Here is a 17,537-nt window from a genome sequence, read left to right on the forward strand (position 1 = left end):
TCAAGCCTGCCTGGTCAGCTACATACCCAGAGGGACCAGTTGAGCGAGGCCAGCCAGGTCCAATGCTGCAGGAAAGATAGCTGCCCAAGAACATGTCCTGTCCGAATGCAGCACTGGCTCTGCTGAAAGAGACGGCCCAGTACCAGCAGATCTCGGGTTTTTGAGACAAGCCAAAGATTCAGGTGTTTTTTTCCCATTCCTTCCTTTCTTCCCTCCCTTTTCTCAATTAAAAATTTTCATAGTTCTGATACTTGAATGGTACTATATGGGTCAAACAAAAACTTCTGAATTTCATCCTCAGGTGGCCCTCTTTGCAGATTCTGGTCTAGACAAAGTATAAGGTTGTGCTGCCCCTGAAGATGAGTAGCTGAACAGGTTCAACAGCTTTGTTGGTTTGTTTTTTTAACTGCATTCCCTCATTCCCTTCAGTGATGACTGAATTCAACATCCTGTCATTCATTTTTGGTAGTACGTTTTATTCTTGTTTGAGTGGGAGAGAGTGTCTGAAAGCTGTCGGAGGTTCTGTTTAAGTGAGTCAGAACATCAGTCAATTTTGTCTCCTCCTGCTGCCTAGATTGCAGCCAGTATGATGAAATTGGATGATGGAAAGATAGGTTCTCAAGTTAGTTCCATGGCTGTGGGTGAGGTGGTTGCTAGGCATCTGAGTGACAGAGGTGGTCTAATTAAAGTGGGATTGATTTATTAATGGAGCTTTACTGGGTACATAATTTAGCAACTCAGAGGTGTTATGGGGCCTGGGGTATTACTAAAAGAGTGCTAAGACTTAAGACAATTACTGCCTGGCTTTGGTGAGAATGACAGATGGGTCCTCATTGTTGGTTAAATTTTGCCTGCAGTTGAAATGGCCTTCTTTGTTTCATCCTTGAGGGGCTCCAGGCCCTGACCCTCAGTTGCCTGCTGGCTTGCTCGCCTCCCTGTGCATGTCCAGGGCACTTTCTGCTCCTCCTGAAGGCTCTCTGGGAGCCCACTGCTCCTGCTGCTTACTCAGCTGCGTGATTTGCATGTGGCTTGGCCCTGACAATGGGTTGGCTGGGTCTGCTCCATTTTCCAGCTGTCCTTCTGTTTGAATTGGAGTTTCCAGCTGAAGTGATTTCTGGCCTGAGTGGGATTTATTTAAAGAAGGTCTGGTCTTTAACTAGACCTGTATAAATATTTATTTAGGACTTCTGTTGCATATGTGCTTCTGGGAGTGTAGCTCTTATTACCCCCTTGACATGTCAATGAAAGAAGAGCGTAGGACACATGAAAACTAGTGAGGCTGGCGGTCCCTTACGGGGGAAGTGACATTTTGCTTGTGTCTCTGGCCTGCCTGCCCCCACCGTGCTTCTGAGAACTGTTTGGAGGCATTTCCAGGCTTCTCATGTAGGTGATTTGGCCTTGGGAAGTGGGTTTCAGAAACAGAGACATCATGAAGACGTGTATGGTAGCTTGAGTTCCTCTTAACCAGAAGCTCATGCGTTCTCATGAGCTCACAATGCCGCCTGCTCCCTGGTGTGCATCATAAATACGATTTCTGCTGCATTGTTACAAGTTGGATAACTTTTCCCCCAAATAAAATGGATTTCTTTTCCTAGTTTGAATGGACGTATAGGCTGGTTGTGGAAAATATAGGCAGTACAAAGAAGTAGAAAGAAATCTACTTAAATATTCCCACCCACCAAAGATTAACTGCTGTTATCATAGGATGGATTTTTTTCATAAAAGTTGTTTTCAGTGCATTTTTAAAGCTTAAATGTACAGTATCACATATATCATTATGTTGCTTACCTTTTCTACCTATTCCCAAACAATAAGGAAATCTATTATCTCACATAGCTCCTCTCTTACTCCCTTTTGTCTCAGACCAAATGGCCTCATGCATTCCAGGTACTCCACCTCAGGGCCTTTGCACTGACTCTTCCCATTATCTGGAAGTTTCTTCCTCTAGGTGACTGCATGACTCACTCCCTCACCTCCTGCAGATTTTTGTTCAAACCTCACTTCTCAGCGAAGCCCCTCTGACCTCCATTCGGTTTGCACCTGTTCCAACCAGGGGGCCTCCTTCATGGCTTGGATGGTAAAGAATCTGCCCACAATGCAGGAGACCCGGATTTGATTCCTGGGTCGGGGACATCCCCTGGAGAAGGGAATGGCAACCCACTCTAGTATTCTTGCCTGGAGAATTCCATGGACAGAGGAGCCTGGTGGGCTACAGTCCATGGGGTCGCAAAGAGTTGGCCATGACTGAGTGACTAACACTTTCACTTTTCAGCCAGAACTGCTCCTGACCTGGACCCATTCCCTTCCCATGACACCAGTACTGGTGGCACTCAAAACACCAGCTATTTTTTTTTTATCAATATTATTATTCTCTCTAGTATGCTAAATAAGCATTAGCCAGCAGTACACATGCTCAACATTTTTGAACAGCTATATATACAGCTTATTCTTTAAATGGATCATTCTTTAATCATTACCCTACTGCTGGATATTTAAATTGTGTCCAGTGTTTTGTTATTATAAATCACGCAAACCTGCTATGAACCTTTTGGTAGAAGGTGTTTGTCCATTTCTTAGGCATTAAAAGAGATTCTTGGAAAAGGGATGATTTGGGTCAAGATGTATTATATCCAGTGATACAAACTTAGCTCAGGCTGGCTGAAGTAAATTAAAGGAAATTATTGGTTGATGTATTTGAAAAATATAGGGGTAGACTTCAGATGGGGCTGATTCCAGATTTCAGTCCATGTCACCTGGCTTTGGTTCATTACCTTCATATCCACTTTCCTCTGTGTTGGCCTCATTCTAAGTCGGCCTTCATCATTGAGGGCAAAATTGCTACTGGCAGCTCCTTTCCTCATGCCACCAACTCTGCATCCCCTCTTAGATAGAAAGACATCCTCTTCCCAGTATTTTCAGCAGAATCTCAGGACAGGTTCTCACTGGCTCAAATTGAATTGTACCGTCTCTGAATCATTAATTTTGGCCATGGGAAGGAGGAGGTAGGCTAGAGTGGGGTTCATGATGACATCCCACCCAAACCCCATAGTCTGAGGGTGGGTGACCTCCTGTTTTCCAGAGGAGACTCAGGGCCCTTCTATCCAAATGGGGAATGGCTGCTAGGCAGGCCCCAAGCTACAGATCTTCATTTGACTTAGGAACATCCTAAGGACTCTGTGTCTTAATATATAAGAAGCAACAAGATAGCAGGGAAAGTGAGAGGAGCCCTGTTGCTATCTGTGCGTTTCTGGGTATGTAAGGTCAGCCTAATCAGATGGCAGCCTGCTTTCACTCTCATCACAGGGGAGTGACAGGTGGGGAGTAGTCTAGGTCCCAGCTCTTTGGGGAATGAAACTCAGTGGCCCGTAGGTAGTACATCCCCCCTGAGTGCATGATTCAGTGATGAATGTTAGAGACAGTCTCTGAATGTGAGGAGGGGAAACATTGCTGAAAACCTCCTCAATTTCCCCACTGGTACCAGTGGTATTCAGATGAATTTGGAGGCTGCTGACAGTTGGAATGTGTCGCCAAGATTCATCGTCTGTACACTTTTGTATCAAATTGAAATGTGGAGACAGATTTGGGGTGAAGTAGAAAAGAATAACTTTGTTGCTTTGCCATGTGAAGGGGGATACAGCCAGCTAATGCCCTCAAAACTGTCTGCTCCAACCTGGAGGGGGTAGTGAGGAGTTTTATTGCAGTGGTTCAAAGAGGAAGGCGTGATCAGCTCATGGACATTCTGGGGTTGGTTGGTGGTGAGGTAATAGGGAGCATCATCAACCTTCTGGTCCTTACTGGTCTGGGCTGTGAGTGCTTCTGGACAGCATACAGTTAGCTTCTCCCACCTGATGGGAGTTTCAGTATATACAAAACTGCTAGCAGATCCCTGGAATAGGAAATGGCAACCCGCTCCAGTATTCTTGCCTGGGAAATCCCATGAACAAAAGAGCCTGAAGGGCTGCAGTCCATGGAGTCGCTCCGATACTGCTATGTATATATCCCTTGAGCGGGAAGCAGGATCCTGTTTAAGTCTGCACTCTGGTTTCTTGGCTGCCCCTCCCTTGTCTCCACATCCCCGCCCTTCCCTTATTAGAATCTGCTGTTTGGAACTCAGGGAAGGCCTTGGAGGCTGAATGGAGCCTGTTCCCTGCAAACAAGAAAACGAGTGACGCAGAAAGGCTTTTGCATCCAGGGCTCTGCTTAGTTTCAGGTGCTCTGTTCAGGAGCAGCTGCAGTATTAAACAGCCTCATACCACGTGCTGGGAGCCACCGAGACTTCATTACCTTCAGCTGGACCTCTGCCTCAACCAAGAACAGCCTTCCTAGGCAAGCTTCGCCCTTGCAATAGGGTTGGACCTTGCCAGCTTGCAGCGTAATGGCCTGAGGTCAAAAGGGCCTTTTCCTCTTTGTCATCCAGCATTGAGTCTAGCACCTGCCTGAAAGGCACTGCTGGACTTTGGATGGATCTTTGCTGGCTTCCCAGCTCCCCTCAGTCATGTACATGTGGGCTCCAGGGTCACCTGCCCTGTAATCTCTGCCTCGGTGGGTCATTCTGGCCCAGGACTTCTTCAAATGGAACTCATTCTGAGCGTGAGGGAGGTTGAAAATGCCATGATGAAAATCCCACAGGTGGCTCTCTTTCTGTGGGAGCAGGGGCTGTCTAAACTAGTCCCACCTTTGAGTCCCTTCTTATCCCAGAGCTAGAGTATGTCTTGTCCAGTTATGGCTCCCCACACTCCTGCCCCCACCAAAAGTCACTTCAGAAACTCCTAAAAAGCTGACTGATCTCTTCCACTGGGTCCTGTGCTCATGACTATTTGCTGTTCTGTCATCTCAGAAGCTTGGGGATTGCTCCCACAGGACAGCCGCCAGAGCTGTGGCCAAGTGGAGGGCCGTTCAGTGCACCCTCAGTTCCCCACACAATCTCCAGCCTTTCCCATCTAGAAAATTAGATGGAACCAGTTTAGAAGTAAATGGGACATGGGAACGCCTTCCTTCTCTTCAGGACTCTAGGTGGTCTGGGAGCCCTCCTGCTCCCATTTTCCTCGATGCATGGGGGTGTAGAACAGCATAAAGATTTCACTTGTCCTATCAGTGATTCAACCACTGGGCAGGCTTAAGCCACACAAGCAGAGTTTTCCAGTATAGTTCTGAAAGTACATGATATCATGGGCCTTGACTGCCACGGAGTCAGGGAAACCCCACCCTTCAGTGGCTGTCTCCTTTGTCCGATTCTAGAGTTTCTGAGACAAGGTTCCTTGTGTTTCTTAATAAAGTCAAGTGGGTGTCAACTTTGAAATCTGTAACTTGTGGAGCCCTATGTCAATGTCACAGGTGTGGAGATCTATAGCAAGGTCACAGGACAAAAAATCTCTGGAATTAAGCAGGTTCCATAGCGACTGTTGCCATGAGCCTCCTGATCTAAACCTGCCAATTCCTTGACCCCATATTAGGTAAAATAGCCACTCTATTTAATCCACCCTGGTGTCTCAGACGGTAAGGGAATGGCAACCCACTCCAGTGTTCTTGCCTAGAAAATCCCATGGACAGAGGAGCCTGTGTTTATACCCCATGCCTGTCTCTCTGCTCCTCAGTCTATGTAACAAACCATGGCCAGCTCTAGCTCTGGTGTTTCCAAGTTTCAATTCCAGCAGGGTAAATTGACCAACTAGAATCCCAGTCTCAATTACTTGTTTATTTTTTAGTAGGAAACTTTACTAGAACACTTGCCAATCACATGTCCCAATTATCTGTACAAATCAAGTCAGTAGTTGGTTGCCTGTAACATTCAAAGGGGCTCCCCTGGTGGCGCAGTGGTAAAGAATCTGCCTTCTAATGCAGGAGACTCGTTAAATCCGTGGGTCGGTAAGATCCCCTGGGAAAGGAAATGCAACCCACTCTAGAATTCTTGCCTGGGAGATTCCACAGACAGAGAAGCCTGGCGGGCTGCAGTCCATGGGGTTGTGAAGAGTTGGACACGACTTAGCGGCTCAAGGACAACAGCAGCATTCAAAAATCCATCAAATTGATGCTAGACAAAGAAGATAGGTATACTGACATACTAGATTAGGTCTGCCAGGAACTTGGTCAGCGTTGGGGGAAATGAATTCTCAGTGTATTTATCAGCTACATCTAATAAAGTTCTTAGATTCCATTTCTGCCTCCCAGAGGAATTCCTTATACATAGAAAATGAAACGTGTTTCCGTTGCCCTGGGTTGGATGACCCCCCTGTGGCTGAGGGCAGGAGTAGAAAGGCCAGCATGCCTGCCTGGGGTCCATGTGTATACGCAGAGAGCAGCTCTCAGAGAAGGGACGTGTGCTGAGTTGAGGGGGAGTCCAGAGGGATGCTGACTTCCATGCTCTGTGTCCACACCTTCCTCACTCCTTGAGTGAGTGCTCGTAACACCTGTGCCGGGAACAACCCACAGCCTTGCTGACCCTCGGGGTTGGGTTTCATTCTTTACTAGTGAGTGGGCATGTGCTTGTGTAATAGGGCTTTTGCCTGGAGCCCTGCCTTATTAAGTCAAATTGAGAACGGTCTTGGAAGCTGCACGTGGTTTTGGCACAGAACAGATCACAGAATCAGACAAAAGTGCTACCCAATTGACTTGCTCCCCAAAAGGTAGATTGACTTTTGAGTATGGATGAAATATGTCTTAATTATAATTGTGGCACTTACTTTTGTAGACCTCTCTTGTTTAAGATAGTTTATTCTTGTTTTCCTAAACAGTTTTATTGAGGTCCACACTGGATTTTAAGCTCTGGAGGGCAAGAGATTTTTTTCCAACTGTGCTAGCAATGGTGTGTGTATCAGTAAATACCTTATTATGAGAACAGGTCAGATGGTTATGGTTTCACTTTCAAAGTTTAATATGGTTCCCAGCCCTCTATTCCCAGTTGTTAAATTCTCAGAGTCTCAGCAGTCATATGATTGACAATCGCTTGAGCGTTTTCATTCGGAAGCTGGCCCTTTGGTGCTTCAGGGTACATTGGGAAGGGAGGTCCTTGCAAGTAAAGTCTGGAATCTTTTCATATCACTCTTGAATTTTTTTTTAATTCTCAGATATGACAAGTACAGTTAATTTTGAATTTCATTCTCATAGAACTTTTCCAGTGATGTTTAAAAGGCCATATCAAATATATGAATACTCTCACAAATGAGAGAAAATATTCACAAGATCTTAAAATATTCTGAATAATATTTTCTTTCTTTTTAGCTGTCTCCGTTATGAGGTACAGCGCCTCTGCTTTTGGGTTTGCAGTAAGTAACCTGAAATGTACTTTTATGAAGTTTTGCACGTTTCTCCCGGGCCCACAAATCTCACACTGGGGCCTCTGATTTAAGAGGGTGGTTAGCAGATGAGAGAGAGAGCATGACAAACATACCTTTTATGGAAGTCACTTCTACAGACAATTATAATTTGATAGAAGTAAACTGCAATGACAGTGTATAATTCTCAACAACAGATGAGGGCCACCATGTTTCTGCAAATCCTTGAGAGGATTCTTTTTTTTAGGGTTTAGACCCTTCCCCACCCCCTTAGGTTTGAAAATGGGCACACACTGAAGTGAAGCATTTGCTGGTGTGGGCAGAGGTGATGTGAGATAAGACAGGGCTGCCGGCGATAGGATGTCAGTCTAAAGCCAGACTAGGGGTACCCTGGTTTCTGAACCTGCTTCCTGATGGGAGTTGGTTAGAGAAGATGGGTCTCAGATACCGAAAACTTGGGTAAAGCCTCCCCACATCTTTGAGAGAGCATTAGTGTTTGTAGTTTTCCAGACAAAAAGTGTGTTGGGGTGAGGTGATTCACGCAAAGAAAGCTCATTTCAGCAGCCCTCCTGCTTCAGGGCTTCCTGTACCTGATGGTGTGTGTTCCCTGTTCCCAAAGCCACTTTTCCCATTGTTTTGAGGACTTAATGCTTTGAGGCTGGCAGATTCTTTTCAGAATCTTTTGAAAGGTGTGGACTGTCTCTCCAGAAATTACACACACACGTCACCCTCCTCCCCTGCCCACCTCTCTCACTCACACTGCTCTCTCCTTCCCCTCCTTTCTTCACTCTCTCTCTTACACATTCACGTCTTCATTAGAACAAAAGCACTGATTTTTGTATCCAATTTCACAGTGTTGGCAGACTTCGTGGAGCATCCTGGGTGACCTCACCCCTGGACCCCAGGACAGTCCTATTGAGAGCCAGAAACAGAGTCCTTGGCCCAAATCCTTTGCTTGGGATGGACAGGAAAATGCTGAAATTGCCTTCCCTGGGGAGATCCATTTCACATGTCTCATAAGTGTCATCACCCCACCACTATCACCAGCGTGCTGGGAGTCAGGGGTCCTGGGAGCAGAGCTCAGCACACATAGAGTGTGGCTCCCCCCGCACCCCTGGCAGCAAGCGACCAGGAGGAGCCATGACCCTGGCACCACGTGGGTGTGTTGGGTGCCCTGACTTAGCATTCCCAGGATCTCCACCTTGAGGATGCTGAGTGGCCAGCATTGTAATGATGTGAAGCCTCTTTGCTCTGAGGTCACTGGTTCAGATGTTCCAAGTCACAGAACAATTGCTATGTGTCTTCACAGTTGTGACCTATGAACTCTGGAAAACCACTAATACTGTCTCCTCCTTCTAGTTTGATGCCATCCTCGATGTCCTGTCATCGGCGATTGTCCTGTGGCGTTACAGCAACGCGGCCGCTGTACACTCCGCCCATAGGGAGTACATGTAAGTGGATTTCTATCTTCTTTCACTTTATAGAACCCTTGCTACGTAATTAGGCTGCTGGCATGACTCACCTTGCAGCTTTGGTACAGTGATGAGAGGAAGGTCCCCACATCGCCTTTGGGAGTGGCTGGTGTGATATCACCTGTATGATTGGCCCCTTCTGGAATGCTCAGAGAGATGGGATGTCCCCTTATAATGTTCCCTGTTCTCTGCTCTTGAGCCTGGAGTGAATGTTTATATGCTTATTTGTCTGTCCATCCATTCATCTGTTCATCGATCAATCTGAAACTGCACAGCTCAGATTGGGACTTGAACCCACTGTCTTAATTAAAATCATACACTCAGTCTCAGGACTCAGTGAAGCTCAGATTCTTTATGTCTCAGCACAGAACAAATTTAGTAAGAGACACAAAGTGACAGCTAAGAAGTGGATTTATTTAGAGAGATACACATTCCATAGACAGAATGTGGTCCATCTCAAAAGGCTAGAGTAGCCGTGGGAGAAACACACTCCACAGACAAAAGTGTGGGCCATCTCAGAAGGCGAGAGACCCTGAAATATGAGGTGGTTAGTTGTTTCCTTTTTTTAAAAAAAATTTTATTTCTTTGGTGTGCCAGATCTCAGTTGTGGCATGTGGAATCTCGTTCCCTGACCAGGGATCAAACCTGGGTCCCCTGCATTGGGAGCATGCAGTCTTAGCCATTGGACCACCAGGGAAGTCCTGGGGTGGTTAGTTTTATGGGCTGGATAATTTCATAGGCTAATGAGTGGGAGGATTACTCCAACTAGCTTGGAGAAAGGACGAGGATTTTTAGGACCTGGGCCACCACCCACTTTTTGGCCTTTTATGGTTTGCCTCAGAACTGTCATGACACTGGCGGGTATGTCATTTAGCTTGCTAGTGTATTACAGTGAGCGTGTGTATAATGAGGCTTCAGGCCTACTGGACGTTGACTCTTCTGCCGTCTTGGGCCTAGTTGGTTCTAACCATTTTTTGTCATGTCCTATGTCAATGCCCAATGCCCGTATCCTATGACATATGCTCATGTCATTCTTTTAAAGGTCATGCCCTGCCTCCTTTCCTCCTGATTCAAATCCATCTAACAATTCATTCATCCTTCCATCTTCTTTCTCTTTGTGTTACTGAAATTTTTGTTCTTTGAATTTTCATGCTTTTTTCCCCTAAGTAAGATATTTTCTCCACTGTGATTTACAGAGGACATTTTGAAAGCATTCTAAATTATTCTACTTGTCTTCTGTCCTTCTGTGTATTAGAAAATATTGCTTCCTCAGTCTCCACATTTCTTGGGTGATTATTTGTCTTTGAAGTACTTGTGTTTGTGACCATAAAGCGTGTGTCTTTTTCAATTTCCATTTTTTATATTCGTGGTAATCCCCAGGTTCCAAAGTCAGACTTGCTGACTTTGAATCTCAGCTCCACAACTTGTCAGCTTTGTGACCGTGGGAAGCTATCCTAACTGCAGTATGCTTTGTTTCCTTATCTGGCAAAAAGGGAGTATTTGACAATTATGGGAGTGAGACACTAATTGTCATGATATACGACATAATATCATATCATATATATAAACTTATGACAGTGTCTGGCATGTAGTTCAGTAAACTTTAGCTGCCATCATTATTAATTATTTAAGGGAGTTCCCCTGAGACTGAGTCACTGTGGCTTCTCATTAGAGCAAGAGCTTTACCCCACTTCCATAGCTTTTGGACAGCTGAATACAAGTGAGGAAATGCCCTGCCGTTTGTGGTGGTGCCCAGACAAGAGGTACTTTTGGTGGAGATGCTGTGTCACACTCAGCCATATAAATGTTGAGTGTCAGGGGACTCAGGAAATAGTAATATATCTGAGGTTGCTTGTGCCAAATGGAAAGTTTTTGAAAGATGATACCAAAACTGATTCGCAAATGAGAGCCAATTTTAGTTTAGTTGTTGGCTTGAGACAGAGCACTAGAGCTCTGTTTTAAGTGTTAAATTAGCCCTTTTAAGGGCATTAGCCCTTTTAAGAAATATAATTAAAATATCAAATCTGTGACATCATAGATGATGTTATTTAGGATAAAGTTAATTTTTGAAAGAGTGAGTCAGTTCACTGATTGGAAAAATCAAGAAGCAATAGTAGTAAGCTGATTTGCAAAAGATCAAAGTTGAATTACCACCTGTCTAGCCAAAGGAACAGTGAATGCATCTACCCAGGCTGTTGCTGATTGATCTTTGAGGAATACAGTAAGAACAGTCTAGAGAGTGCAGTATAGAGATATGCTTGACTTTCAAGAGCTAGTCCCTATCCTGTCAGATGAACACATTCTTTGGATCCATAGTTCTGTTACCAATATGGCAGCCACTAGAGGCTCTTTTAGCATTTATGTGTGGCAGCTCCTAAGGTGTTGTAATTATAAAATACACACCAAATCCCAAAAATGTAAGAAAAAAAGAATACAAACATTTTATTAATTTTAGAAAACAATATGGATTACATGTTGATATAAGAATGTTTGGGATATATTGGGTTAAATAAACTATTACAACTTTACTTCTGTTTATATTCTTAATGTGGCTTTTAGAAATTTAAAATGACATATGGGACATGTATTAAATTTCTGTTGGGCCTTGCCCTCTGAAAAGAAAGCTCTTCCCTCTGCCTTGCTTATTTTAGAATTAATAATCCAGAATTTGATTTGCAATTCTAGAAGGAATTGTGTTCACTGTTTCTCAATTTCTCTTTTCTAATTTGCTTTTTAAATCTGATTCCCTTTATGCTAAAGTGAGTCTCTTACATATTAGTCACAAAGCCACAAATTATTGTGGCTTTTCTATGGTGTTGGGATCTCTATGACCATTTACCAGGTGGCCAGCATGTTATCTAACACTGATTGATTGATAAGAAATTTCATTGATTTCACTGTTTTTAATGGTCCCCAAATATATACCCTTAAAAGTATATCTTTAATAATACCCATAAGGCAGAAACTCACCAATTTGCTTTGATAATTCCCAGATGATTGTTCCACGTGATGATGCCCATGGATTCATTTGGAGATTCTTAATCTAGGGATTAAAACAACACTCAGAATCCTCTGTATTGCTGGTTTAGTTTAGAATTTTAATCTCTGGCTCATCCCATGTAAATTAAAAATTCATGAAATCAGTGCCAGCTGAGAAACGGGTGTTTGCATATTAATGAGCATGAATGAATTATAAGGGGCATAGCTAGAAAAACTACTGGTTTTCAGTTAGTTGCTGGAGAATAAGATTTGTGAAAACGAGGACATATCCAAGCAGTCCTTAGTTACCTCTTCTAATTTTCCCTCTTTTTTTTCTAAGCTTCAGAGTGAATCTCGACCTTGGAATTGCCAATGCCAGGTGATAGAAACCCTGCTCAGCCTTCTGCCTGATGACTGTGTGCGCTGACTGTGGGTGTGGTGGGTGTGCGATACTCAGAGTGGGGGAGTGTGCCTTCAGCACTGCCACAGAGTGCCAATACGCTTTGCTTGTGTCACACTTTTTTATTGTGGGGAAAAACACATCATATTACCATCTGAAATATTTTAAGTTTACAATTCAGTAGTGTTAGGTGTATTCACAGTGTTGTGAGCGGATCTCGCAAATTGAAACTCCATACTCATTTCTCAGCTTCCTATTATCCCTCCCCCAGAGCTTGGTAACCACCATTCTACTTTCTCTCTCTATAAATTTGACGACTCTAGGTAGGTCCCTCATATAAATGAAATCATACAGCTTTTGTCCTTTTGTGACTGGCTTGTTGCATTTAGCATGATGTCCTCAAGGTTTATCCATGTTATCCCATGTGTCAGAGTTTCTTTCCTTTTGAAGGCTCTGTAATATTCCCTTGTGTGTATAGATCATACTTTGTGTATCCTTTAATCAACCAGTAGACATGTGGGTTGTTTTCCCCTCAGCCTTAATAAATAACGAACTGTGAACATGGATGTACAAATCTCTCTTCATTGACCCTGCTTTCAATTCTTCTGGAAATACACCCAGAAGTGAGATTGGTGAGTCATGTGGTAGGGCTATTTTTAATGTTTTAAGAAACCTCCATACTGTTTTTCCATAGCAGTTGCTCCATTTTGTGATTCCACCAACTAGTGATCTATTTTGAAAAGCTCCAAATTTAATTGGTTACCATCTTGCCGTAGGGAATATGTATATGGGGAAAGTGAACCGTCGGGCTTACATGTTGTCAGGGTTTTCAGCAGGAGACTGTGACAGAAGGAGGGGCCAGGGAGGGCTTCTGAGAACATAACAGGACATCCAGGGCTGGGAGGGAGGACCAGACAAGGGGAGTGAGAATCCCACTTCTCTTGGTGGTTGTTGGTGTGGGGCGCTGTCTTGACAATGGGATGCTAAGAACCAGGATTTCACAGGAGGTTCATTTATGGGTGTGGATTTAGGGTGGGAGTGGGTGGCTGAGGTAGGTGGCTGATAACCTACTTAACTCTCCCCCCACCCACCACATTTCCCCTTTGGTAACCATACGTTTATTTTTGAAATCTGTGTGTCTATTTTGTAAATAGGTTCATTTGTGTCATTAAAAAAAAATAGATTCCACATATAAATGATACCATATTTACATATTTATCTTTCTTTGTCTCAGCCAGGTTTCATTAGGGCAAGGGGTGAGGGAAAGAGGCAGAGAAGTCTGGGCAGGTGGAAACGGGGAGTAGGATGAAAGTGTTAGCGGGGAAAAGAGCAGGGCCACCCAGGAGAGCGCCCAGGAGTGGGGTTTAGGGCGGGGTGGTGACAGTTGCCCTGGTGATTGTGGGCTGCTGTGAGGCCACACCAGAGAATGAAGTACACTTAGAGTGTCATCTCTGAGGTTCACTAAGTGAGGAAAGCCTGGAGCCAAATCGTGTTTAAAGTCTTTTCTCTTTGGTTTTAACAAATGAGGTTTGCATCCACACAGACTGTTTGGACATATGAAAAATACCTCTGTGAGCTCGCAAAGGAGACTGGCAGCAGGGTCACAGAACTGGGGATAGAAAAAGAGGGGAGACACTTTCTTTATATCCTTCAGTCCAGAGCTGTGCACTGAACTCTCTGTGATAATGGACATGTTCTCTGTACTGTCCAGTATGATAGCCATTGGGCACATGTGACCTTTGAGCCCTTGACATATGGCTAGAATGATGGATGATCTGGATTTTAAACTTTATTTAATTTCAGTTAATTTAAATGGTCACACCTGTGCCTAGTGGCTACCATGTTGAACAAAGCCTCTTTAACTAGTTTGATCATTTTTGTGCTGTTTTAGTTGCTGAGTCGTGTCAACTCTTGCGATCCCGTGGACTGTAGCCTGCCAGGCTTCTCTGTCCATGGGATTCTCCAGGCAAGAATTCTGGAGTGGGTTGCCATTTCCTTCTCTAGGAGATCTTCCCGACCCAGGAATTGAACCCGGGTCTCCTGCATCGCAGCATCATTTTTAATCTATTAAAAAAAAACAACAACAGACAATGTTCATAAATCAGTGTCCAGGGAATTTGGAAATGAGAGGAAGATATGATAGGGAGGAGGTGATGGAGGCAGAGGGTATGGGAGAAATTAGTGCAGGAGGAACTTGGCATGGTTGGAAGACATGGAGAATTTCACGCCTCTCTTAGCCATGCCCAGCCCTGGGTACCTTGTAAGTCCACAGGAAGTATCACAGCCTCCCGCTGCCGTCTGCTGTGGAGGGCCGTCAGGATGCTTGCCACGGAAGGTACAGCTTGATGCTCGCTGGGGGCCGGTGACATTTTGCATATGATTGCAGCACAGGTGGGAGGCCCCCCTGAAGGTGCCCGGTGCCAGCTGTCTGTTTGGGCCATTTATCCGTCAACTCCCTGAGATGGAGAGGTGGAGGCAGATGGGAGGCTGTGCACCTTTACAGGCTTCTCATCCTGCTACAATGAAGCAAAAGCGGAGCCTGGGAGGTTGTTCTCTTGTGCCAAATGTACCTCCAAATGGCATCACGCTCTGCAGCGTTTCGGGAAGCGAATGTGAGGAATGGAGAAGTATTCTTAGACAGACTCTTTTGTGTGTCTTCTCGTGTGAAGAAGTTGGGACACCCTGATTCTCAAGGAGGCAGGGTATTCACTCTGTTTCTCTTTTCATTTTTCTTGGCCTGAAAATTACCTGTTGAGAGGATAGCTTGATAGTCTTTTGATTCCTGGTTTCAGTAGCATCCTTGCTGGTTTTGAAGCCAGTGCCAGAAATTGAAAAAGAAAACCGATGCAGTCAAGAAAGGATGGGTTGGTAATTTGCTTTTGGCATCTGGTCTAAATGGACTGTAAAGGCGAGTGTTGTACCAGGAACATAAAATAGTACTACATCCCCCACCCCAGCTTCTCAAGGAGCATCCTATCAGATCATAAATTGAGGGCTCTGGGAAGGCGAATTGCATTTCCCCCACGTTTGTCTAGTGCTCTTAACTTTACAAAGCTTTTGAGTGTGTTTTAGCTCAAGAGCAGACCTTGAACTAGAAAAATAAATAACTTTGGAGATGCCCTCTGTGACTGATGAGAGCTAATGCAGAAGGTAGGGCCTTGATAGCAGGACACGAGCTCATTCATCTGCCTGGAAAAATTTGGATTTAGTCTTGCCTGAAGGCAGAAGGGAGTTGCTTTCCACTGTCAGGAAAAGAACATATGAAACCTGCCAGACATAGACATGATATTGATGGGTTGTGATGCAGTGGGCAGGATGTATATTAGAAGGAAGAGGGTAGGTTTGATCCCTGTTACAAGTTAAATGGTGTGTTACTGAAAGATGTTGACGTTCTCACCCTCTGTACCACAGAATGATACCTTACTGGAAAATAGGATCTTTGCAGATGTCAGTAAGTTAGACGAGGTCCAAATCCCGTAAGATTAGGGTCCTTGTGAGAAGAGTAGACACACAGAGACAGTGGCACTCGAGGAGAAAATGACTGCGTGACGCTGGAGGCAGAGTTCAGAGCTAAGGGATGCAAGGATTGTTGGCAAACCCCAGCAGCTAGCAGAGGCAAGGAAGGCTTCTGTCCTGTAGGTTTCAGAGAGAATGTGGGCCTGCAAACACCTTGATTTCAAGACTTTGAGACCCCAAAACTGTAAGACAATAAGTTTCTGTTGTTTTAAGCCCCCCAGTTTGTGGTGCTTTGATAACAGCAGCACAAGAAACTAATATTCTCCCTGAGAAGAGTTCTCTATCAGACTTTCACTCATTTGCTCTGAGCTTCAGTGATACATTCATCTTTTGAAATTTCAGTTTTCTTGTGTGTGAAAGGGGGAGGGCCATGATAGCTACCAAAGGTCACTGAGATGAAGCTTAAACATGATATTGAACGTGATGTCAATATATGCTCAAAAATGTCAGCTCATTATGTTCCATCTTGAGAGTTTTGAATTTTTTTTTTTTTCAGTCATACTGGGATAGTTTTTCATTGTCTGCTCTATTGTTCTGTTTTCCTTCTCAAGAGTGTGGAATAAAAGACTCTGCAAAGAAAAATGGGAAAAACTCAAATACATGCTTTGGCATATGTAGAAAGTTGCTTTCGACCTTGAGATATGGGGTAGCAGTGTAGTGAAGTGGTAAAAGATTATTCCTGATTTCATCCCATATACCCCCAACCCCGACAAAGTCTGAAACAGGACAAAGCAATACATGATCATTGTAAAAGGTTGGGGTAATTTCTAGTGGCACAAATACAATAAAACTTACTAGCTATAGGACCCCCTGGAGCTAACATTTTGATGTTGTGTGTATGTGTTTGGCATGTGCGTGCACTAAAGCACTCATGTGCATGGTTACATATACATCCTTTTTTCCCCACATAAATAGAGATGATCTATATTTACCCCTTTGAAATCTGGGTTTTCTCTGCTACCACCATGTTTTGAACATCTTTTCATCTTAGGACAGAGATATGTTATTTTTTTTATAGCTATGCGGTATATCTATGTATGGATTTAACATAATTTGTTTAAGCAATTTTCTACTGAAGACATGGGTTGTTTTCAAAGTCTTGGGGTTAGAAACAACCTGAAATAACTGTCCTTACACATTTTTATTTTAACGCTTATCCTCTTATTTCTTAAGGATAAATTACTAGATATCTGGGTCAAATAATATGCTAAGTTACAATTGTGATACCTGGTGTTAATCTATGCTCCAAAAAGGTCATACTGATTTACGTTCCCACTGGCAGGGGTGAGGATGTGTGTTTACTCACTTTTGCCAGCACTGTGTTCTCATTCTTTTTGATCATAGCCTTCTGTCCAGGTGGAAAATTGAATTCTCTATGTTAAAGTGCATTTAAAAAAATGTTAGTTACCAATCTAGCTGAACATATTCGCATATGTGTTTTTGGCATTTGTATTTCTTTTGGAAAATGGGTTGCCAGAATTTCAAACAGGATTAAAAATCTTTTTATTTCCATTTTGGGACATTGCCCAGACTGGTTGCTAGAACTTTGGTGACTGAGGAAGTACAACTTCCTTCTTGCTCTGGCCACCATCACTCATAATTTTTTTCTTTCTTTTGCTGTGCCATATTTTTTTTCTTTCATAAATCTAATTACCTATGATGTATTTAATAGAGGTATTAGTAGATTTGTTTATTGTCCATCACCCTCACAAGATTTTATACTCACAAAAACAAGGGTATTCCTTAACAATGCCTGGCATTTAGTAGGTGCTGGTTAGAGTTGTGAAATAAAAAATCGAACTATGGAACCCCTTCATCTTTTTTCAAATTAATTTTTCTTGGAGTATAGTTGCTTTGCAATGTTGTGTTAGTTTCTGCTATAGAGCAAAATGAATCAGC

General features: G+C 43.7%; 1 protein-coding gene across 1 annotated transcript in view; it reads left to right on the forward strand.

Annotated features, from left to right (window-relative positions):
- TMEM163 (transmembrane protein 163) overlaps positions 1-17,537 on the forward strand; it is a 261,418-nt gene that overhangs the window by 155,601 nt on the left and 88,280 nt on the right. Inside the window, exons 3-4 of the mRNA XM_070476290.1 lie at positions 7,219-7,262; positions 8,631-8,722. Coding sequence (XP_070332391.1) covers positions 7,219-7,262; positions 8,631-8,722 — 136 coding nt within the window. The remainder of the gene's footprint in view (positions 1-7,218; positions 7,263-8,630; positions 8,723-17,537) is intronic.

Source organism: Odocoileus virginianus, chromosome 13 (assembly GCF_023699985.2).
Source record: "Odocoileus virginianus isolate 20LAN1187 ecotype Illinois chromosome 13, Ovbor_1.2, whole genome shotgun sequence".
NCBI lineage: Eukaryota > Metazoa > Chordata > Mammalia > Artiodactyla > Cervidae > Odocoileus > Odocoileus virginianus.